We start from the raw sequence: 25,153 nt of genomic DNA, 5'->3' as shown, positions 1-25,153 counted from the left end.
AGGGTGGATATCAGGAGGCCGTGCATGCAACTGTGTGTTGTCTTCAAGTGAATGAATGGAACGATGAGTGATCTGAGCATGGATATACATCTGGTAGCTGGTTTGAGTCGGGTGAGGGGGGAGAGATGACAGTACTTGTGCATGATACCGTGTGCTGGTTGTTGTTTTGATGCTCCTTGGTGTGTGTGATGTGTTGCCAAGTAGTGTAGTGGATGGTGTGGGTTTGTGGAGGCTGCGGCAAGAATTTGTGTGCCTCTCATGTCTAGATGATCCTTGACTTTGAGGACTTTGGTTTCTTGGGTAGGTGGTCTGTAGGTGTAGTAGCTGTGCAGCCTATGATTATTTTTAAGGCCTTGTTCTGTGTGGTCTGTAGAATGTTGTACTGTGTTTCAGTGAGGTTAGAAGCCCGAGCAGGCCTTGCATACCTCATCACTGAACGCATATATTGTTTGTATACTATGGTGGTGGTTTCTATGTTGTGTCCGAATGTTTTATGGGCAAGTGACCTTAGGGCGCTGAGTCTTGCTGTCAATTTATTTTTAATGTTTGTGACATGTTCTTTAAATGACACCGATGTATTGTATGTTACACCAAGGATTTTGTGTGTGTGTGTGTGTGTGTGTGTGTGTGTGTGTGTGTGTGTGTGTGTGTGTGTGTGTGTGTGTGTGTGATAGGGAAACGTTGTTCATGGTGAGATGTGGAATGTGACTATGGTCTGCGTGTTATTTAAGCTGCTTTAATATTGACATAATTTGGATCAACAACATACATGTGGATATTGTGGCGTAATGTGCGGAATAAACTGCTAAGGAAGAGGTGCTACGACATGTCCAAAGCCACTTAAAGCACGACCCAGCAGCAGGACATAGGGACAACACAACATAGCTCACTCATACTGGCAGGAAGTGTGAGGTGTGAGGCGAGTGTGAGGTGTTCCCCTCGCCGAACACTCCTTCTAGTTTAGCACTGATCCATGTGGTCCAGGCATGTTCCTGGGCCTACTGCTTTACAGTAAAGCTTTTATATGCAGTAACAGCTACACACAAAGCTAATTATTCACATGAACTGGATCTTTATAAAGCTGTGCGGTAAGCTGTGGGTGTAGAGTGGTTGAGACAGTCACATGACACTCGCAGGTCAACCGCTTGGTGCGAGGGAGGTAAGGCGGGGAAGCAGTGCCAGTAACTGGAGCTAAAGTATGCGGGATGCTATGTCCATTGCTCCGTGTGTTTACGTCTGACTCACCTAGCCGGTGGAGTGGGCCTGGGGCGCCTCCGCCTGCCCCCCCGCCGCTTCTTAGGGGTTAAGGGGTCCCCGGGCGGGGAGGCGGAGGGAGGGTCGCACACCTCGCCTATCCTACAGTCGTCGTCTGGCCTGTAAAACCTTCACGTCAACTTCACTTACACAAAGATTATCCAGTCCGTCTGATGGAGTCCTTGGCACAAACTTGTACATTTTGAGACAGCTTGGGGGTTTCAGGGATCTGTAGTTTTCATTTACCTTAAGCAGGTGAAAATCAACATAGTACACACCTTCCTCATACCACTAACACGAAAAAATTAGATTATGTAACGAAGAATAGCCGAGGGTGCTTTGTGTATGTCTAGGAATAAATATTCTATACCTGAACGGAAACACTATCCTGTCCTTTTCAGCTATATGTATACTGTATTGTCTAATATTAAATAACATTTTTATTATTATCATTATTTATACCTAACGTATGCCTTCCGGCTTCAAAGCACTACCTAGTTTAATTTTATTGTCAGTCTGTCCACGTTTTACCTTCTGTGCCTCATTTGTCATCTGTCTCCTTCCCTTAAACTATGCTCATCTTTTTGCTCTAATTCTTCCATATTAAACTATACGTTTATTCCGTGATGTCTGTTCCATGTCTCTGTTTAGGAGTCCAGAAAAAAGTTTATAATCTCTGCGGGTATTCTAATGAAACCCTTTATTACCTACATCCCTTCTCCTGTCCTCGTCCCTCACCTCCCCTGAACCCCTCTCACCCTTCTTCTGTCCCCCTCCTCCCTCATCCCCCTTGGCCTCTCTCACACCTCTCCTTTCCCCTTCCCTCACCTCCCCTGCTCCCTACTCCTATCCCTTTCCCTCACCCCCCCCTGCACCCCTCTCATCCCTCTCCTGTTCCCGTTCCTCATCCCTTGCATCCCTCTCACCAGTTTCCCGCCCCCATTCTTCATCCTCTACATTCCTTTTCTGTCCCCATCCCTCATCTCCGCGCCCCTGTCCCCATCCCTCGCCCCCCTCCTATAGACCACTGAACCTCTCATCCCGTTGCCTCCCCAACTGCTTTCTTATTTACCCTCATTTTCCCCCTTCATTACTGCTCCGTCTGTTTGTGTACCGTCCTTTGCAGCTCATTTCAGTCCGCAAGCTGTCTACGTATATACCCTCTTTTTCCCCCAGTTTACCTTGCCCACTCTCCCTTTCCCCCTTTACCTCCCCCCTCCCACCCTGTTTACTTTCCCTTTTCTCACTTATTCAACCTCTAGTCTTCCTTTCAGCGCTTTCATCTACCCCACCTGACTGCCTGTTCACTTTTCCTACCTGTTTATTTGCCCCACTGATTTACGTGTTCACCTTCTCCCTCTCATTTTCCTCCCCACTTCTTTCTTCCCATTTTCCTCCCTCCATTTGCCTGGTCCTTATATCCCTCCCCCATTTCCCTCGCTCTCATTTCCTTCCCTCATCTCCCTCCTTTGTTTCCCTACCCCATTTGACTTCCCCATTTTGTTCCCTTATCTCCCTCCCTCATTTCCCTCCCTATTTCCCTACCCCATTTCCCTCCCTCATTTTCTTCCCCTACCTCCCCCCCCATTTCCCTGCCCCATTCCCTTCCCGATTTCCCTCCCTCTATTTCCCTCAAACTATTCCCCCCCATGCATCTATCCTTGTTTATCTATCCATACACCAATGCCTAAGCTATAATGCCTCTACACCCACCTTGCCGCCCTCTTATATCGACTCCCGTCCTCTTCCTCGCTGTAAGGTGCGTCTCGCTGGAACAACAACTCAGGCGGCAACAGGGGCAGCTCTCCAGGGGGGCCGGGTGGACCTGGGGAACCTGATGGACCGGTCTCACCCTTGGGACCTGTCGAACCCGGGACACCCTTGGGCCCCGATGGACCAACCAAGCCAGGCAAACCTTGGGGACCGTCGTTGCCCTTGTTCCCCTGCATGCCGAGGGGACCCTGTACGAAATTCATCAACAATTTACTGATATACATATTAAGAAATTTTATGATCAAGCTTTTGTTCAATTCAATTCTAAATCACGGCCTATCACTGCCTGGGTGGTGCTCATTACACTGGACAGAGATAATGAATAACAATATACTCTCACTTACCAAGTGGGTCTGATGAAATGAGCATCTTAACCCCTCCAATATCAGATGAGGTGAGGGTTAGGAAATAGAGGAGACACACACACACACACACACACACCGCTCGCTGGTGCAGTGGTAAAGTTCCCGCTTGCCAACTGGTGGACGGGAGTTCGCGCCTCGCTCGGGTTGCGAAAAGTTTCACTGACGAAGTGGGTGGTTACTGTCCCCCTTGAGCAAGGGGACGGGTGTGTGCATGTGTGAAGGTCACAGCCTTGCCCTTAGATCGGACTATATGAGCTCTCAGCTCCCTTCCGGGAGGGTAAAAGCTGACGATCACGACCATCAAGTGATCCTGACCGACCCGGTGAATTACACACACACACACACACACACAAACAGACAGAATATCTAAATCATCTCACCGGTTCTCCCTTAATGCCAGACGGTCCTTCAGGTCCCTTCATTCCCGGCTCTCCCTTCTCGCCCATCTCCCCCTTCATTCCTCTGGTGCCCATCTCCCCCCTGTGCCCCTTCGGCCCTCTCCTGCCCCTCCTGCCCTTCTGTCCCTTGAGTCCCGCCGGTCCTGGGAGTCCTGGCTGTCCTGCATTGCCCTCCTTCCCTGGGGCGCCCACGTCACCCTGTTAGATGAGGTGAGGGTTAGGTTAGCTTAGGTTAAGTTAAGCTAGGTTAGGAGGATACTGCGAAGGTGGAAGTATGTTGTGGAGAGGGTGGAAGTGTGGTGTGGGGCGGGTGCAAGTGTGACGTGGTGAGGGTGGAAGTGTGGTGTGCTGAGGGTGAGAGTTTGGTGTGGTGAGGGTGGGAGTTTGGTGTAGTGAGGGTGGATATGTATGGTAAGGGTGCAAGTATGGTGTGAGTGTGGGAGTGTGGTGTGGTGAGGGTGTGACGAGGATATGTTAACAGTTGTGAAGAGGGAAAGGGTAATGGATTGTGGTTATGGTGAGAGTGGTGAAAGGAAGTGGTGACAAGGGATAGAGTAGTGGTGATGAAGTGGTGAGGAAGCAGTGGTGAGTAGTGGTAAGGGTGAGAGTGGTCGTGAGTTGCGGTGAGAGTATTAGTGGTGAGTTGTGGCGAGAGTAAAGGTGGTGAGAGAGTGGTGGTAAGTCGTAGAGAGCGTGAGAATGGAATATGAGGGAGTGATGGCGAGTGTGTGAGGTGGTGAAAAGGATGGTCGTACGAAGAGAGAGTGCGAGGAAGTGTAAAGGGAAGGGTATGGTCGTTGGGAAAGATGTCAGGTAAAAGCAGTAACTGAAAAAATATTGACCAGTTGTATTAGTGATTGGCTGTGTATAGCTGCCATTTTTTGCAGTGTAGCAGCAAGGAACCACTCGAGTAACATTATAATATTAGCTGATTTTTTAACGTAAACACAGGAACTCTGTTTACAGTATATAGGAATGCAGCCAGTGGTTCATAATTCTCGTCAGTGAAAAAGGCTGCTTACAACTTCATTCTTTCCTTGCATATGACAAGCTAATATTCTCGTCTGTGATACAAATACAGCTATGTCAGTATTCAGAGGTTCAGATTATAGTAACACAAAGGACATCAGAGAGTAATATGCAAGATAATTCACTGAAGACTAGGTCTAAAAAAAATGCCTCTTAAGCCTACGAGACCACGTCCCAATGTGACTTTACTTACAGCCTGGCCTGGGGATCCTCTCAGTCCAGGTAGTCCTTGTGGTCCCGGCAGTCCCTGAGGCCCTGTGGGACCGACTGGACCGGCGGGACCAATCAGACCTCTGTCTCCCTTTTCACCAGGCAATCCTGTGGGGCCCTGTTGCCCAGCAGGGCCTTCAGGTCCCTGTCAATACACATAGCCCCAAAAAGCAACAGTTTAGTCTTGTACACTAGACGACTCGTCAAAACATTAAAGGTATAAAGTTCAGTGTAAATCCATTTTTTTTTATTTAAATGCCCCTCCTAATAAACTATATGTATATATGATTCGTCATATTTCAATACAATAACTCCAAATGTATTCTGTCTACAACAGTGCCCATGCCTGACCCCTCCCATGACACTGGACTCACAGGCTTGCCACTGGCACCAGCGAGCCCCATTGGTCCTGGGGGGCCTGTTTCCCCTGGTGGCCCAGCCTCACCCTGCCTCCCATCCTCGCCATCATTTCCTGGCTCACCCTTAGGACCCTGCTTTCCCGCTTCCCCCGGGGGACCGGGGAAACCAGGTGGTCCAGCATTTCCCTTCGGCCCTGGGGGCCCTACTGGACCCCTAATACCAGGAGATCCTTGTGGACCTGGCTTTCCTTCCTCGCCTTTTGGTCCCGGTGGGCCCATCTTACCCTGTAAAAATGCGTTATTAGTTCATGAGTATTAATTAACTCTCAAGCAATTATCCCTTCACACAAAAAATTAAAGTAAGCAAAAACCAAGGCTACCTGCTTCGTTTCTACAACGCTCCAATATAAGGCGATACGTAAACAATTATGAAAAACACAAAGAAAAAGAAATACCTACGTGTTCTCCATCCTTTCCTGGAGGGCCTGGCACTCCTGGAGGCCCTGGCTCTCCCTTCTCTCCCTGAAGTCCATCAGGTCCAGTTGGGCCAGGGAGACCTTGGGCTCCCTTGCTCCCCATACGTCCAGCTTCACCTGTGGGTCCAACGGGTCCTGGCAGTCCTCTCTTGCCGTGGTCACCCTTCTCACCTTTGGCTCCTGATACCCCAGGCAGGCCTTGTATCCCTGCCGGCCCAGCGGGTCCTGGAAGTCCCGGTGGTCCATCCTCTCCCTTTCTGCCAGTTCGACCCATTCGTCCAGGGGAACCACGCTCGCCAGGCGCACCAGGGGTACCTGGAGCACCACGAAGACCCTGCGGTCCATCTGTACCTGGGGGACCCTACAAAAGGAACCAAAGATGGAAAAGAAATCTGTGCAATAAATAACAAATTATTATATGGGCAGTTACCTGCACCACACTGCCGATGCAACACATTTGATGCAGTAAAAAAAAATAATAATAAACTCCAGTAAAACAGAAAATGCATAATATATGGCAAAGAGATATCAGACTTTGGGTTAGCCAATGATTAAAGAAAAATCACTGTTGGAAGAATTTGCGGTGTGAGCTCACTGGAATGCCCTTATCGCCTTTGAAGCCCTTCTCGCCAGGTGGTCCAGCCTCACCCTTGTCTCCGTCCTCACCCGGCTCTCCCACAGGTCCAGGAGGGCCCGGAAGACCTGTGTACAGATATTTTTACATGAGACCAAGTCGCTGGCAGGATCAGTTCAGTTATTTAATCATGGAAAACTTGAGTGAGGAAGTGTATTGGAAGGAACGTAGAATGAAGAATGGATGGTCCGGTCATGGTAAGAGTAAAGATAAGGTGGGGTGATGAATGAATATAGGGCGAGTGGTAAAAACAGCACATTTGATTGGGTTTAAGGGTAGACGGAAGTGTGTGAAAGTGAGAAAATGGATGAATATGACAGGTGAGGGAGCAAGGTATAGGAAAAAAAAAAAAAGCTGAGGAACTGTCAAGGAAGGGAAATGAACAAATGAAGTATTTAAGATGATGTTCATGGCAAGGTCTGCACCCCTATTTTCTTTCGGCATTCGGCGGAAATTTTATCTCCCAGCTAAGTGAAACACGACCAAAAAGAATACAGAAAATACAGAACGGGCGGAAGGTTGTCACTTGTGAAACAGAAGCAAGATTTCGAGGGCTTGGATGATGTTTGAATCATGGTGTCTTCCAGTCTGATAGTTTTCATGCTTGTGTGCGCTGTTTTTCTGTTTTCATTTTATCACACTCCATCTCTTAGGTGGTGAATTTGAATGTTTGAGATGGTGACGATGATGATGACGATGATGATCATGATCATGATGGTGATGATGATGACGACTTAGCAGTTCTTTAAGGTGCTTGTTAACAAAATATTTTATATATTTTTCATCAATTGTGAAACTATTCTGTTACTCAGTGGTATTTCCTATCGGTATCAGGCTCACTGACAGAGAATAAACTACTCACCACGGGGTCCAAGCAAACCATCTCTGCCAGTAGGTCCAGGCACTCCTTGGTCACCCTGAGAGAACGGACGAAAATAAGTCCACAACATACGAGTAATGAACTGCCGATTTATTCACTAGTTTAGTAAAATGTACACATAATATTACAATATTTGCCTTCTTGACAGAGCAATATGATTCTACAAAAAATATAAAACAGAATCAAGCAATAATTCATGTCTGTATCAGAACCCCAAGGTCTATACACTGACCAGCTTGCCCTAAGCCCTGTTGAGCCTCAAGGTCTGTACACTCACCCGCTCGCCCTTAGCCCCTGATGAACCTCGAGGTCCTGGCGCTCCGTCTTTCCCCGTGGGTCCTTGAGGTCCTGCATTCCCAGCCAGTCCCATGGAACCCTTGTCCCCAGGAGCTCCAGCTGGTCCAGGAGGGCCCATCTCACCCTTCAGTCCTGTGGCACCCTGTAGAAGGGTTTTTGCTATAACTTACAAAGCGAAGGAACTGAGGTGTGTGTGTGTGTGTGTGTGTGTGTAGAATAAGAGGTATGGTAAGCCTTAATAACAAATATAGTTATCATGATTTGATACAGTGCACATTCTGCTGGGACACTTTTTCTTGTGCATATAATTATGGTGTTGGTTTCTTTGAATATAACAGTAAACAGACACATGTATGCCTTAAGTAAATAGTAAAAGTGTAAATCAATTTTCATACAAATACAGCTTCTTACTGATTGCTCTGTTCCTCACCGGAATTCCTGAGAGTCCTCGTTCTCCTGGGAAGCCCGGGAGGCCTGGTGGTCCAACAGGTCCAATCTTCCCTGGAGCTCCCATTGGCCCTGGAGGACCCTCCTTCCCTGCCTCACCAGACCTGCCCTCTTCACCAGGCACCCCAGGGGGACCAGGTGGCCCTGGTTCACCAGTGGGTCCAGGTTCTCCTGTTGTACCGATGAGACCAACCACACCAGGTGGACCAATCGGGCCTGCATTACCTTGTTCTCCCTGCATACCAGTGATAAACAGTCTTAGTATATATTTTAACCATGTTGGATATATAACAGGTCGTAAAACTGGACACTTTATTGCACAATTATACGAGTATGGCACCACATACACTGACAGACATTATTACACTTTTACTTCAAGTACAGTACACATTCATTGGCATAAAGGACCAAATGTCCAGACGATTTGTATGATATCCCTGTCATAAACCTACCGGAGGTCCTCGTTCCCCGGGAGGTCCCACAATGCCGTCTTTGCCATCAACTCCGGGAGGCCCTGGCTGTCCTGCAAACCCAAGTGGACCCTCAGGTCCCTGAGAACCTTGGCCACCTTCAGGTCCCGGGGGCCCTGGCTGACCAGTGTCTCCCTTTGGTCCGGGCAAACCAGATTTGCCTCGCCGCCCTCGCGACCCTCGAAAACCCTGTAATATCAGAAAAGGTAATTATCCTTTTCACTGTTACTCTTAGCCTTAGGTATATAATCTGGATACTGCTATTCACCTTTATTCAAGGAACAAAGAACAACAAATATTTCAGGTATTACTATTACCCAGCTAATATGACCCTCCTCAAGAAACGATAATAATAATGCAGTAACTATCTGTCTGGTTAATGTATTAGAGGAATACTAAACAGATGACATTACATTACACATCTGAAGGAAGGGAATATGAAAATATACTCACCCTGGGCCCTTGCTCACCCCTCTCCCCTATGAGCCCCGGGTTGCCTCTCTCTCCCTTGTCTCCCAGCCTGCCCAGCAGCCCCAGTGATCCCTTGTCTCCCTTATCACCTGGGGGACCCGGGTACCCAGGGAAACCCGGCACGCCCAGTTTTCCTTTCTCACCCGAGGAGCCAGGAGGGCCAGCCTCACCTCGGGGGCCCTCAAAACCCTACCACAGAATATAGGACAAGTAAGTGGGTGCATAAAAGGAATTTGGCGTGCGTGCGCGCGCTCACGCACGCACGCGCACACGCACGCACACACACACACACACACACACACACACACACACACACACACACACACACACACACACACACACACACACAGATAGATAGATAGATAGAGAGAGAGACAATTTATTGACCACAGCATGTACATAAATTATAGGCTATGCATAAAATACTGTATACACTTTACATACAAAATATTAAATTAGCTTAGATTTCCCAAAAAGTAAATATTACTGTAGTCCACAATGTATCAAAATGAAAAACAAAACCATAGTTCCGGCATTAGCGACCCCCTTCCTTGTAGGTAATCAGGACCACATGAATGATTTTACATTAGACGTCAGGTGCGAATTTACCAGAAAACAATTCTTCCATCGTAACAAACTACATATATATATATATATATATATATATATATATATATATATATATATATATATATATATATATATATATATATATATATATATATATATATTGTTACGGAACAGAGAAAGATAATGTACACTTTAAGTGAGAATACTAAGAGTCACTACTGTCCCGTAAAGTTCCAGGTTCAAAACAAAAAGTTAGGTAAAATTACAAGTTAAAGTTTAATGCTCAAACTAACAACAAAACATTCAGGACTCATAAGGATAATGTAATGGCAAAAAAACAGGTTAAATATATGGTTAACTGCAATAACCTCTATTAACACGAAATTAGCAAGAGAAAATTTACCTAAGTCAGCCCTGATAAAATGAAAATACATGGGTAATGCTCAGTTAATGCAAGATAAATTATTACAGATGCAAACTATTATTAAACTGGCTGACAAAATGAATCCTACATAAATTACAAAAACCTTACTAGGCCTAAAAATTAACCTTATGCTACACAGTACAAGAAAAAATGCAACAACAGTTATACTCAAATTACACAGCAGTTAGATGGTTGGAGACTTCCTGAGCACTCACAATAATAACTCTACAGGGTAGGACAGAGATGTGAACAAAATGAGGAGTAGATCTAAGTGGCAATAATGCAGAGACTGAGCTCATTATATAGGGGCCAGCAGAGCTTGATACAACTTGTAAGAAGGACGCGCAAATGAAGCCATGGAGACAAAGAGTTGACAATCCTGCTCTGAACAACAGAAAGGACGACTTACTCTACTATAACGGTAGAAGGGGGGAGTGAGGTAGAACACGCTCGTGATCAAACAGGCAGCACACTGTACGTTAGAATTACACAAAGGATGATGAAATCATAGGCTATGTAACACCTCCCCACAAAGAAAAAAGAAATTTACAAAGGAAATTTCTTATTACTCTAAAACAATCTGTCTAAAGTCTAGATAAGCAATCTGCAATAACATTTTCTTTCCCCTTGACATGTTGTATGTCTAATGAATACTCCTGAAGGAGTAGACTCCATCTTGTCAATCTCTGATTTTTATCTTTAAACTTACTAAGGAATTTCAGTGGGCTATGATCGGTATAAATGACTATGGGGTCAAAACCAGAACACAAATAAAATGAAAAATGCTGTAAACCCAAAATCAAGGCCAAAAGCTCTTTCTCAATAGTTGAGTAGTTCTTTTGAGGTCGAGTGAACTTCTTACTGTAATAAGATACAGGGTGTTCAATACCCTGATCATCCTCTTGCAGCAAAACAGCCCCAGCTCCTGTTTCACTTGCGTCAACAGCCATCTTAAAAGGCTTAGCAAAATTTGGAGTAGCGAGCACTGGCTGACTTAATAGGATAGCTTTAAGTTTGTTGAAAGAGGATTCTCAGTTATCGGTCCAGATAAATTTAACTCCCTTTTTCAGTAGGTCTCTAAGTGGAGATACAAGAATTGAAAAGTTAAGAACAAATCTCCTGTAATAACCTACCATTCCCAAAAATCTTTGTAGCTCTTTCCTACTTTTAGGTCTGGGAAGATCACTTATAACCTGAACCTTAGCTCCTAGTGGTGCAACATGTCCATCACCAATTACATACCCAAGGTACTGAACTTTAGCTTGACCAAACTCACACTTTGATAAATTAGCTACAAGATTAGCATGAACCAAACGCTCAAGAAATTTACTGACATGGCATAGGTGATCTTTCCAGTTGTCACTGAAGATTAATACATCATCAATATAAACAACACCCTGCCAAACCCTCTGTTACAACATTCATGAGCTTCTGAAATGTGGCTTGTGCATTCTTCATACCATATGGCATTACAGAACATGCAAAAGTCTTTCCTAGTGTTACAAAACATGAGATCTCCCTAGCACGTTCAGTCATAGGTACTTGCCAGTATCCCTTTAACAAATCAAACTTACTTATGTACGTAGCCTTTCCGATCTTGTCTATGCAATCTTCCACGCGAGGGAGAGGGTAAGTGTCTGTTTTGGTTATCTGATCAACACGTCTGTAGTCGATGCAAAGCTGCTGTGACCCACCTGGCTTAGGGACCAGAGTGACAGGAGAACTCCACTCGCTCTGACAGGGCTCAATCGTCTTGTGGTCCAACAGGTAGCCAAGCTCCTTCTGGATGAGAGGAACTTTCACTGGGTTCACACGGTAAGGAGGCAGTTTAATTGGCTTTGCGTCTCCAACATCGACATCATGCATCAACACAGTGGTTCTTCCTGGAATAGCACGGAACACTTGCGGGTACTCCTGCAGTAATGCCGAAAACTCTTGCCTTTCCTCGGGAGGTAGATGAGAAAGCTTAGTCTGGAGATCATTCATGATATCAGGATTCTTCCCCAAACTATCACTCAGGCTCATACTGCATGGGAGAGCTTCACTTGCAGACTCAGGTGGAACAGCTACAGTGCAGACTGGATTATTTTCGTCCCGCCTGTGATATAACTTTAGCATGTTGATGTGACATAGTTGCTTGTTCTTTCTACGATCTGGTGTGGCGATGACATAGTTGACATCACTGAGTTTCTTCTCCACGAAATAAGGACCACTAAACTTGGCTTGAAGAGGTTGCCCATGCACCGGTAGCAGAATCAAAACCTGATCTCCTGGCTGAAAGTGGCATAACCTGGACTTCTTGTCATACCAAGTCTTCATCTTCTCCTGAGCAGCTCCTAAATTCTCTCTCGCCAGCTGTAAAGCAGTGGACAGCCGTTCTTTGAACTTCATCACATACTCCAGCAGGTTGACGTCATCTTCCTCCGACAGCCAGCATTCCTTGAGTAGTTTAAGGGGTCCTCTTACTTCATGGCCAAACAGTAGTTCAAAAGGTGAGAAGCCCAGTGATTCATTTGGAGATTCTCTTGCGGCAAATACAACAGATGGAAGACCTTTATCCCAGTCTTTCTGATGTTCCAAACAGTATTTCTTGAGCATCGATTTGAGTGTTTGATGATATCTCTCCAACGCTCCTTGGGTCTGGGGATGGTAAGCTGAAGACGTGATCTGGGTGATGCCCAACTCTTTCAGAGACTGCTTGAAAACGTTTGACATGAAATTACTTCCCCGGTCTGACTGTACCTCCTTGGGCAGACCAAACTTTGTGAAGAACCCTAGCATTTCCTTAACCACGTTCTTTGCTGAGATATTTCTAAGTGGAATGGCTTCAGGATAACGAGTAGCCATATCAATCAGGGTCAACACATAAGAAAATCATGAAGAAGTCTTAGGAAGAGGGCCCACAATATCCACCAACACACGGGTGAAAGGCGCCTCAAAAGGAGGAATGGGAACTAGAGGTGCAACCTTTTCGGTCTGATTACACTTCCCCACAACTTGACAGGTGTGACAAGACTTACAATACCAGGAAACATCCCTGAAGATACCTGGCCAGTAGAAGTGTTTCAAAATGCGTACCACAGTCTTCCTCACTTCAAGGTGTCCTGCCAAACTGGAATCATGAGCCACTCTAATGATATCCTGCCTACAAACACGAGGGATGACAACTTGATGTACAACCTCCCATTCACAGTCGGCTGATGCTGTTGGGGGTCTCCACTTCCTCATAAGTACTCCTGACTTTACATAATAACAAGTAGAAGCACCGGCTGACTCTTCTTCACTGTAAGCAGAGTTACCTAGACCTTTCAACTCAGGGTCAGCAACCTGCAACTCAACCAACTCTTGACGAGACAAATTATCAACACTGCGGGGTACTGCCTCATCTGGTGAGTGGTCCAAATTAGCAAGAAAAGTGTCAGCTAGGATAACATCATCATCATCATTATCCTCTAAATCACCAGTAACTTTAGACTTAGCCCTAGTGACAGCACATGCAGGGAACACATCAGGGACATCACAATCCTGGGCCGCAGCCACTGGCTCACTAGATAACTGAGGAGCTGGACACACTTGACTTCCACCAATATCATTTCCAAGTAAGAAAGTTACACCTGACATTGGGAGTGTCTCAACCAACCCAACCATAACGGAACCATTAACAAAACCAGACTCTAAATTCACTCTGCACAGAGGGACAGAGAAGTAATTATTCCCTACACCTTGTAGGATTACAGTTTCATCAGAGGAATTAACATTAGACCCTAGAACACTGGTCAGCATAAGGGATTGGCAAGCACCTGTATCACGATGTATTTTAACTGATTTCCTGTCATTACTGTCCAGAGGACTGACAAAACCATCAGACAGGAAATTAGCACATGAACTCTTGAGAGTGTCACCCACGTTACTGCTCAAAAGAGGAGCTCCATCATGAGAATTTAAGTTACCCCTCAAAGCTGGTTCAGTTAACTTGGTTAAAGAATTATGGGAACTCTCAAGGGTGGACACTAGACCAATTGACTGAATATTTAAAGACTCCTTTTTGTTCACATCACGCTGTCTCCTGAAACATTTCTCCGTAGTATGACCAAGCTTACTACAATAAGCACATTTACTTTTCTGAAATCTAGAGGTGGAGCTGGTATTTACTTCCTGAGAAACATCATCTTTATTCTCTTTCCTGTTACCTGTACTCTGAGTAGAGGCAACGTACTTACTCTCAGCTTTCCCTTTTTCTCTAGAATATCTCTTGTGAGTGAGAACATATTCATCAGCTAAAACTGCAGCATCAGACAAATTATCTATTCTTCTCTCATCAAGATATAGGCTTACATCTTTATTGCTACACCTTTTGAAGTCCTCCAGCAAAATCATCTGCTTAAATTTGTCAAAATCAGAATCCACATTCTTAGAATTTAACCACTGCTCTAACAGATCTTCTTTGATTTTTGCATACTCAACATGGGATTGCTTATCTTGCTTGTAAGTTGTCCTAAATTTTACTCTATAGGCTTCAGGAACAAGCTCATAGGCCTTAAGAATCAAGCTCTTAACTACATCATAATTATCAGATTGATCCTGAGGCAAAGATGCATAAGTTACTTGAGCTTTACCGGTGAGAAGAGTTTGAAGGAGTACTGGCCAATACTTTTTGGGCCAATTAAAACCTGTAGCTACCCTCTCAAACAACTGAAAATACTTTGTTAAATCAGATTCATTAAAAGGAGGGACAAGTTTAACATTTTTAGCCTCATCAAAATCATCAGAGCAAGATGATCCAGTTCCACCTTGTTTCATGCGATACTCATGGTCTGCCTGAATCCTGGCAAGTTCAACTTGTGCCTCAGCCTCCTTAGCACGAGACTCCGCCTCCTTAGCATGAGCCTCCTGCAGGGCTAGCTGTAACTTAGCTAATTCAATCTGCGTTTGCTCATTTGGAGGAGTTACATTAAACAAACTTTCATTAATCATGTCAACAATTTGATCTTTAGAATGATGAGAGCGAACAGCAATTCCCAATTGTTGAGCAACAAGCTTAAGTTCATTCTTTGTTCTGTTTTCTACATCACACACTGTTTGCACATTTGACAAAAAATCTTTGGCTTCATCAAGTGTAGTAATAGTAGACATCATGAATAAATCACAGTCACAAAATATCAAGCAATATCCTTATGATAATATCCTGAATATCCTGATAAGAGGTCGCCAAATTTATGTTACGGAACAGAGAAAGATAATGTACACTTTAAGTGAGAATACTAAGAGTCACTACTGTCCCGTAAAGTTCCAGGTTCAAAACAAAAAGTTAGGTAAAATTACAAGTTAAAGTTTAATGCTCAAACTAACAACAAAACATTCAGGACTCATAAGGATAATGTAATGGCAAAAAAACAGGTTAAATATATGGTTAACTGCAATAACCTCTATTAACACGAAATTAGCAAGAGTAAATTTACCTAAGGCAGCCCTGATAAAATGAAAATACATGGGTAATGCTCAGTTAATGCAAGATAAATTATTACAGATGCAAACTATTATTAAACTGGCTGACAAAATGAATCCTACATAAATTACAAAAACCTTACTAGGCCTAAAAATTAACCTTATGCTACACAGTACAAGAAAAAATGCAACAACAGTTATACTCAAATTACACAGCAGTTAGATGGTTGGAGACTTCCTGAGCACTCACAATAATAACTGTACAGGGGAGGACAGAGATGTGAACAAAATGAGGAGTAGATCTAAGTGGCAATAATGCAGAGACTGAGCTCATTATATAGGGGCCAGCAGAGCTTGATACAACTTGTAAGAAGGACGCGCAAATGAAGCCATGGGGACAAAGAGTTGACAATCCTGCTCTGAACAACAGAAAGGACGACTTACTCTACTATAACGGTAGAAGGGGGGAGTGAGGTAGAACACGCTCGTGATCAAACAGGCAGCACACTGTACGTTAGAATTACACAAAGGATGATGAAATCATAGGCTATGTAACAATATATATATATATATATATATATATATATATATATATATATATATATATATATATATATATATATAGAGAGAGAGAGAGAGAGAGAGAGAGAGAGAGAGAGAGAGAGAGAGAGAGATAGATGGATAGATAGATAGATAGATAGATAGATAGATACATAGATAGATTGTATTCTGCACTTTTGGGTGATTGCTATAGTAGAATTCTTCTCTGTTGTGATGAAGCTGAGCACTTCGAAAACTGCCTCGAATGATCAATATATTCGTAGTCAAGTATGGGGGTATTATTATTATTATTATTATTATTATTATTATTATTATTATTTGCAGTTCTTACATACCTTAAAATCTGTGATTTTTCATCGATAACATTCCATCGAAAATCATCGTTTGCCATAACTATCACCTTACCCATCAATACTGTTATGAAGGGATATTTGCCAGTTAGTTAGTCTCGTACCTTCCAGACGTTTCCCGTACCGTAAGTTCCGGTACGAGTCATCAGAGTTGCCAGTTTGCCTGTTGTTTGTGAGCTTAGTTATTTCGTAAGTTAAACATTCATTTATTTTTATGCTCTTTTTCTTTGTAATGTTTTATTTAAGTGATTTCTTGTTAAATTATGTAATTTAAGTTCTTATGGTAAATGATATAGAATGTTATGTAATGTAAGACACCACTGGCATGTTTTGGGCTGTTTCCGAGTTGGCAACTGTTGCCCGTCAAGAGTATACTCGTAAAATGTAGACGTTTCTCGAATAATGCAAGCTTAGATAAGATAGGGTAGAGATTATTACGAGTTTAGTCGGGTTTCAGGTCAGTTTGTGTGAAGTGCAGTCGGTTTTGGTGTAGTGCAGTGTCAGTGTGGTGTCTGAAGATTGTGTACTTTCGGTACTTGTAAAAACAGTGGCAAAGAGTGACGAGTTACTGAAGTTTGTATATCACTGGAAGCTGAGAAAACAGTGAAGTGTCAAGCATTAAGTGTAATAACTTTGAAGTGTTGTTAAGCATTAAGTGTAATAGCAGTTAGTAAAGTGTGTATAGCTCCAGTGTTTGTGCGAACAGCGAAGTTGGAAAGAATTAAGCGGAATTTTTTTGGAAAATACAAACAGTGAACTTTAAGGGGCCAGTGTTTATTTTCGCCTCAGCTGATCCTGTGTACTGTACACCTAAGGCTGACCATAAGAAGAACAACTCACTGGGCAACGTCCTTCCTGTACTGTACTACTGCTGTTGGACCCTGTGGCAGTGTGGGGACTGGGACGTAACACTGGTGTCAGGAGTGTGCGATTATTCAGGGCTGCAGTAAGTCTAATCTTCAACATGGAGCAAGAAGGTGTCCAGACAAAAGGCCAAGCTAGGCAGGAAGAGGCATCGCTGGGTGGAATTATAGAACTATTACAAACACATATACAGACACAGAATGAAGGACAGAAAATTATCCAAGCACAATTACAAGCACAGAGTGAAGGACAGGAAAAACTCCAAGCATAATTACAGGCCCAAAGTGAACAACAGAAAGAGCTCAAGAACGAACTCAAGGAACAATTACAGGCACAGAATGAAGAACAGAAGGAACGATATGCACAGCTTCAAGAGGCATTACAGGAGCAACAGAGGGAATTACATTTGAGGATGCAAGGACAGCTGGATGCTTTCATGGGAGAAATGAAGGAAGAGCAGCAGCAGTTGAAGAAGGAGGTATATGCTGAGCTACAGCAGCAGAAGTGTGAGGTAAGCACTTGGCCAGTTCTTGTGACGGACTTCAGACAGCATCTAGACGACCAGGTGAAGCATGTAGACAACCAGCTGAAGATTAGCAAGGGAATTGTGATAGAGTGCAGACAGCATGTAGATAGCCAGTTGAAGCATGTAGTCGACCATGTTTAGACAATTAGTGAGAAATTTGAGGCTGTAGAAAAATATTGCACTGCTGAGTGCTGAGCCTCAGGTTAGTGTACAGGGAGCATATGAAAGGAGTGGACAGTGTATGGTGAATCTTGACGGATCCCAGGCATCCAAAGGTAGCATTACAGGGCTGAATAATCAGAATGTAGGAGATTTAAGTCCTGAACTTAATTATGATGCCCCAGTTTTTAGGCCCCAAACCAGTGAAGTGCATGGATATTATGGGAGTCCAGTTAAAAAGAAACCTCAGGAATTTGATGGTAGAGTATCTTGGGAAGCTTACCGTGCAGAGTTTGAGTTACTTGCGGATCAGAATGGTTGGGGTGATGAGAAGGCTGCAGAAGACCCATCACTGAAGAACCTTGATGAATGGTGTGCAAGAAGACAGAAGGACAGATGACATGCAGAGTAGTAGGAACGGGAATCGTAGGAAGATATGCTGCTGTACTGTAGTGATGGGGCCAGTGTCAGACGGTGAAGACCTGGGGAAGATGCAAATGGAGGGTGCAGATTTCCAACCAGCGCTGGAGTGGCTGCAGCAGAGTGCAGTGTGACCTTCATAGGGAGGAGTTTCCAGGTTGGGCCCTGCGACTGGGAGCTGCTGGAGTCAGTGGGACCTTCTTCGTTTTAACGGACTACTGGAGCATCAGTGGGAGACACCCAATGGCCTCAGCGAGTGTTGGCAACTGATGGTTCTGGAGAAGATGAGGTCTGAGATCTTGGATTAGTCCCATAACCAGATTATTAATGGGCACCTGGGAGTGAAGACAATTCAAAGCTGGCTGCGACACAAGTTCTACTGGATTGGCATGCGTCAGGATGCTGAAGAGTGGTGTCGGACCTGTGATGTGTGCTGTGCCAAGAAGGGACCCAAGATACGTGGTTGCACCCCTCTCCAGGTGCACCGATGGAAAGAGTTGCGGTGGACATTGCTGGACCTTTGCCACTCACTGAGAGAGGAAACCGGTATATATGTGTCACTATGGACAACTTCACAAAGTGACCAGAAGCCTATGCTATCCCTGATCAAGAGGGTGCGACTGTTGCTGAGGTGTTGGTTGATCAGTTTTTCTGTCGTTTTGGGATGCCACAGGAGCTACATTCAGACCAGGGTAGAAACTTCGAGTCTGCTATGTTCCGTGAATGATGCAAGTTATTGGGGATCAAGAAGACCAAGACAACCCCACTAAGGCCACAGTCAGATGGGATGGTGGAGAAATTCAACTGAACCCTGAGACAAGAACTGGCCAAGTACTGTGTAGATGGACAAATGGATTGAGACCAGAAATTACCTGGTTGCTGATGGCATGTCGGTCTGCATCCCATGAGTCAACTGGCTACACTCCTGCAAAACTGATGTTGGGCCATGAGTTACTCTTACCCATCGACTTGTCAATAGGGAGACCATCTGGTGAAGAGCTGCCCACAGACACCACCAGGTATGCGAAGCACCTTCAGGAAAGGCTGGCTGAGGTACATCATCAAGTGAGAGGAGCCGTCAAGTTTTCAGGAGAGGTGATGAAATGCAAGTATAATGACAAGGCTAGTGAAGTGAGCTTCAAGGATGGTGACCAGGTTTGGTTATACAATCCTCAGCAAAAGAAGGGACAGTCACCGAAGCTGCAAAGCTCATGGAACGTGCCTTACACCGTGTTGGACCGCCTATCAGAAGTAACGTATCGGATTCGGGGAGGCAGGAAGTCTCGTCCATAGGTGGTACACGTGAACCATCTGTGGCAGTACCATGGGCCAGGACAGTTCAGCTGGGATGTCTCTGAGGAACTATGCTCACCCACAGCCGAGGAGGTTGAGGAGTACCAAGGAGCTGAAGTGCAGGAGGATGGTGACAGTTTCCCAAGATAAGAAACGAATCAAGAAGAGGACCAAGACCTTCCTGGAGGAGTGGACTGTGTGGAGGAGCAAGGACATCGTCGGAAGCGACATAGAAGACCTGATAAGTTGAAGGATTATTTTGTGTATAGTTAGATGTTCCATTGAGATTAAAGTTAGTGACCATATATACTGTTTAGTTTTATCGGGACGACAAAGGACTAGGGAGGGGGTAGTGTTATGAAGGGAGATTTGCCGGTTAGGTAGTTTCGTACCTTCGAGACGTTTCTCGTACCGTAGGTTCCGGTACGAGTCATCAGAGTTGCCAGTTTGCCTGTTGTTTGTGAGCGTAGTTACTTCGTAAGTTAAACATTCATTTATTTTTATGCTCTTTTTCTTTGTAATGTTTTATTTAAGTGACTGCTTGTTAAATTATGTAATTTAATTTCTTAAGGTAAATGATATAGAGTGTTATGTAATGTAAGACAGCACTGGCATGTTTTGGGCTGTTTCCGAGTCGGCAACTGTTGCCCATTGAGAGTATACTCATAAAATGTAGACGTTTCTCGAATAATGTAAGCTTATATAAGATGGGGTAGAGATTATTATGAGTTTAGTTGGGTTTCAGGTCAGTTTGTGTGAAGTGCAGTCGTTTTTGGTGTAGTGCAGTGTCAGTGTGGTGTCAGTGAAGATTGTGTACTTTCGGTAGGCTACTCGTAAAAAACAGTGGCAAAGAGTGACGAGTTACTGAAGTTTGTATATCACTGGAAGTCGAGAAAACAGTGAAGTGTCAAGCATTAAGTGTAATAACTTTGAAGTGTTGTTAAGCATTAAGTGTAATAGCAGTTAGTAAAGTGTGTATAGCTCCAGTGCTTGTGAGAACAGTGAAATTGGAAAGAATTAAGTGGAATTTTTTGGAAGATAAAGACAGTGAACTCTAACGGGCCAGTGTTTATTTTCGCCTCTGCTGATCTTGTGTACTGTACACCTATGGCTGACCATAAGAAGAACAACTCACTGGGCAACGTCCTTCCTGTACTGTACTACTACTGTTGGAGCGTCTGGCAGTGTGGGGACCGGGACATAACAATACTAAGTGCGCATGCGCAGGGATGGTTACATTGATGTTTCAGAGAAATTGTAATTCGGCAGATCAACTGAATCATCTAGCAATTTGTTGGCTACGTTCATTACAGGGAGGACGTTGCCCTCTGAATTGTTCTTCCTATGGTCAGCCTTTCAGTGTGCAGTACACAAGATCAGCTCAGGAGTGGTAAATAAACACTGGCTTCTCAATTTCGCGGTCTTTATTCACCAGACAGTTACACTTAATGCTTGCCGACTACACTTCACTGTTTTCACAAGTACCGGAGCTATACAATCTGCACTGACACTGAACTGACGTTGAACTATACTCAAACTGAACTGAAACGAAACAGACTGCCCTAGGCTCTTCCACCTCCTTAAATAGTCTTCTCTTGTGTTTTCTCTTCCACTTGTAGCAGTCCACTTTCTGATGTCCTGGCTTCTCACAGTACCAGCAACTTCCTTCAGATATTTCCACTTCACTTACCCGCCACTTTCTTGCCTTGAATCCCGCTCTCTCACCTGCCTGAAAATTGGACGTACTGGACCTGACATAGGACTCAAATTCTAGAGCCCTGGCTAGTGCTTCTTGCGTGCTTCTGGGTTGTGCATGCTTCACTTGTACTTTCAGCACTGCACAATCAAGAGCATCATTGAACTGGTCCCTCAGCAGAATTGCCAGCAGGTTAGGTGCTGCTCCAGGGTATGCTTTGTATGCCATACTCTCCAGGCCATGAGCAAGCTGCTGTAGGGATTCGCCTCAAGCCCATACACGGCTCCAGAATCTTGCTCTGTCAACCTCAGTTGGGTGCATAGTCCCATATCTGCTTTCCAGCGCTTCTACTAGGGACTGATAACTGTTCCTCTCCTCTACTGACATCTGGCCCAGAATTTCCATTGCAGTACCCTTGAAGTTAGTAGCAAGCTGTATTGCCCTCTGCCTATCATTCCAACCATTCTGATCTGCAAGTAACTCAAGCTGCACTCGGTAAGCTTCCCAAGAGACTTTGCCATCAAATTCTTGAGGCTTCTTTTTAACTGGTACCCCATTATAGCCATGCACTTCACTGGTTTGGGACCTAAAAACTGGGGCATAATTAAGTCCAGGAGTTAAAACTTCTGCATTCTGATTATTCAACCCTTTAATGCTACCTTTAGATGCTTGGGATTCGTCAAGATCCACCATACACTGTCTATTTCTTTCATATGCTCCCTGTACACTACCTTGAGGTTCAGCAGTGCAATATTTCTTTACAGCCTCAATTCTCTCACAAATTATCTTCAAATAGCCATTTACATGCTTCAGCTGGTCATCTACATACTTCAACTGGTCGTCTACATGCTGTCTGCACTCCGTCACGTTATTGCTTACCTCACACTTCTGCTGCTGTAGCTCAGTGTATACTTCCTCCTTCAACTGTTGTTGTTCTTCCTTTATTTCCCCATGAAAGCATCTACAGTAGTTGTCCTTGCATCATCAGTTGTAACTCCCTCTGTTGCTCCTGTAGTGCCTCTAGTTGTTCACTTTGTGCTTGTAATTATTGTTCTTTTACTTCGTTCCTGAGCTCTTTCTGTTCTTCATTTTGTGCCTCCAGTTGTTTACTTTGTGCTTGTAATTGTTCTTTGATTTCTTTTTGTCCTTCATTTTCTGCCCGTAATTGTTCTTCGAGTTCTTTCTGTCCTTCATTCTGTGTTTGTAATAGCTTCATAATTGCTGCCAGACATGCCTCATCCTGCCTAGCTTGGCTTCTTGTCTGTACACCTTCTGCCTCCATGTTGAAGGTTTAACTACTGCAGCACTTTCTTAATGATCCACACTCCCGACACCACTGTTACCTCATCAGTATCAGCCTGAGTCATCAAAACAATTGTGTGGCGTAACTGGGCGACGTCCTTCCTGTACTTAACTACCGCTGTTGGAGCCTGTGGCAGTGTGGGACGTGGACGTAACATTTCCTACATTAGGTAACGGTTTTTCCCAAATTAATGAGAAATTCTCCTTAATGTTTACACACAATCCCGAAAAAGGGCTGCTTTAATCATCATCATTATCATCATCATCACCAGCTTGAGTCATTCCAGTGCAAGACAATGACCTCGCCAAATTTTCCACTGGTTCACATTTCAGATAAAATGAGGCTACAGCTGCTAGTACTACTATTGTTAGTTTCTGTAGGTCATTATAGGATGTTACAGCTCATTAAATGTCATTAGTCATTGCAGGTCATTAGTCATTAAAGGCCATTGTATTGTAGATTATTACAGGTCATAGCAGGTCATTACAAGTCATTGCAATCCTATAGTTTATTACAGGTCATCATAATCCATTACAGGTTATTACCAATCATTACACACGTAGGTCAGTGCAGGTCACTGTAGATCATTATACTGTAAGTCATTGCCAGTCGTTACAAGTCATCACAGATAATTACAAGTCATTGCAAGCCATTATAGGACATCACAGGTCATTACAAATCATATTTGGCCATCAAAGCTGCAGGTCACTACAGGTCATGACAGCTAAAGGTCGTTCAGCGACAGTTTACTACAGGTCATTACTGGTCATTTACAGACACAGGTCAGTGGTTCTTAAACTATGGACTGCGAGAAGAATTTCAATAGTTTGCAGAGATAGAATAGGCTTAATGCTTGAAATGCATCTTATTTATTTCACTGAAATATAATTACTGTTTTCATCTTATGAGTACACCCATAATAACAATGATAGGATTTATACTAGTTTCTCATTTTACATACAAGTATAAAAATACATATTCTAAAATGTATGAAATGTAGGGATGGCAGTGTGCCCAAACCCACTGGAACCAGGTAGAGACAGTATAAGGACATGTAATCCCTGCGCCAACACACAGCACCTCTGTCATTACATGATAGAGCCACACAGCACAATAAACACATATAAAACAATCACCACACAAACAGTACCAGACCTTCTCCTACAAAATCCTCCCTCCAGACATTCCAGCATTAGAAATGAAGAAACTACCAACATATTTCATGCACAAGGCAATACAACACCTATCCACACCTATATTACAATACTGTATTACGCGCCCCCTCCTGACAATGACCCATCAGAGATATCCTTAAACAGAGCTAATCGAGTTTACCTAGCTAGGCTTAGATCAGGACATCACCCAGTCCTCCTCAGTTACCAGCTTCAGTTCGGGTTGTGTAGAATCACAGATGACACGCGCCGCGTCTGTAGAACAGGTTCACACAACGTCACACACAAAATGAAACACTGCTCAGCACATGCCACGCAAAGACGCGGATTCAAATTCAACATGTAAGAAACAAATGGGATTACCCCATAGTGGCAGTTGCTTATCTTTGGTCGACGGGTTTGCTCAGCCACGCAGACCGGGGTTAAGCAACACTAACAACAAGAGCCATTATAGGACATTAGTCACAGATTATTACAGATATTTACTGCCACATGCCATTACCCTTACAGGGTATTACAGCCTAAATGGTCATTTAAGCAATTACGGTCATAGGGCATTACAAAGTACAAACTATTACAAGTCAATGCAGGTCATTACAGATACAGATCATTACAAGTCAGTGCAGATTATTACAGACACAGGTCGGTAGAGACAAAAGTCAATAAAAACACAGGCCATTACAGACACAGGTCAGTACAGGTCATTACAGACACGGCTCAGTACAGGTCATTACAGACACGGCTCAGTACAGGTCATTACAGACACGGCTCAGTACAGGTCATTATAGAGACGGGTCAGTACAAGTCATTACAGACACGGGTCAGTACAGGTCAATACAGACTCCAGCCACAGGTTATCAAGGTCACAGGTCAGAACGAACTCCAAGTGCCCGTCTCACCTTAGCTCCCTCGGGACCCTCCAGCCCGACTTGTCCCTCTGGTCCAGAGTCTCCCCGGTCGCCCTTGATGCCGATGTCGCCATTGGGTCCATCGGCTCCACGTTCACCCTTGATGCCCTTCTCGCCCTGCATGCCGCGGTTGCCCTGGTCACCCTTGATACCCCGCGGCCCTGGAAACCCAATCTGGCCCTGGGTAGTAGACATAATATTACAGTTACAACTTAAAGCTTCTCTGAACGTGGGGTACAGGCTGAGGCTCCTCTTCATCTGTTGTCCACCATCCACCTTTCGGGGGATAGGGAAGGAACTGTGATACATTTGAATAACTGGGCAGAGGAACCACCCGAACATACTGGTCCCACCGTAGGATGGCGTTCCTTTCCAGCACATGATGTAGGTAATAGACGT

At 44.3% G+C, this 25,153-nt stretch overlaps 1 protein-coding gene across 1 annotated transcript in view; it reads right to left on the bottom strand.

Moving 5' to 3' along the window:
* The window catches only part of LOC145404318 (uncharacterized), a 144,153-nt gene that overhangs the window by 16,109 nt on the left and 102,891 nt on the right, over window positions 1-25,153 (bottom strand). Inside the window, exons 12-23 of the mRNA XM_080275838.1 lie at window positions 24,746-24,934; window positions 9,046-9,252; window positions 8,575-8,781; window positions 8,106-8,357; window positions 7,656-7,817; window positions 7,361-7,415; window positions 6,460-6,566; window positions 5,848-6,225; window positions 5,404-5,673; window positions 5,013-5,174; window positions 3,773-3,988; window positions 2,968-3,215 (exon numbers count right to left, since the gene is read on the bottom strand). Of these exons, the coding sequence (XP_080131964.1) occupies window positions 2,968-3,215; window positions 3,773-3,988; window positions 5,013-5,174; window positions 5,404-5,673; window positions 5,848-6,225; window positions 6,460-6,566; window positions 7,361-7,415; window positions 7,656-7,817; window positions 8,106-8,357; window positions 8,575-8,781; window positions 9,046-9,252; window positions 24,746-24,934 (2,453 nt within the window). The remainder of the gene's footprint in view (window positions 1-2,967; window positions 3,216-3,772; window positions 3,989-5,012; window positions 5,175-5,403; window positions 5,674-5,847; window positions 6,226-6,459; window positions 6,567-7,360; window positions 7,416-7,655; window positions 7,818-8,105; window positions 8,358-8,574; window positions 8,782-9,045; window positions 9,253-24,745; window positions 24,935-25,153) is intronic.

This window comes from Coenobita brevimanus, chromosome 63 (assembly GCF_032717465.1).
Source record: "Coenobita brevimanus isolate Jiangsu-jjx chromosome 63, ASM3271746v2, whole genome shotgun sequence".
NCBI classification, from domain to species: Eukaryota; Metazoa; Arthropoda; class Malacostraca; order Decapoda; family Coenobitidae; genus Coenobita; species Coenobita brevimanus.
Note: the sequence above shows the minus strand (reverse complement) of the source record. Positions and strands in the feature narration are given on the sequence as shown.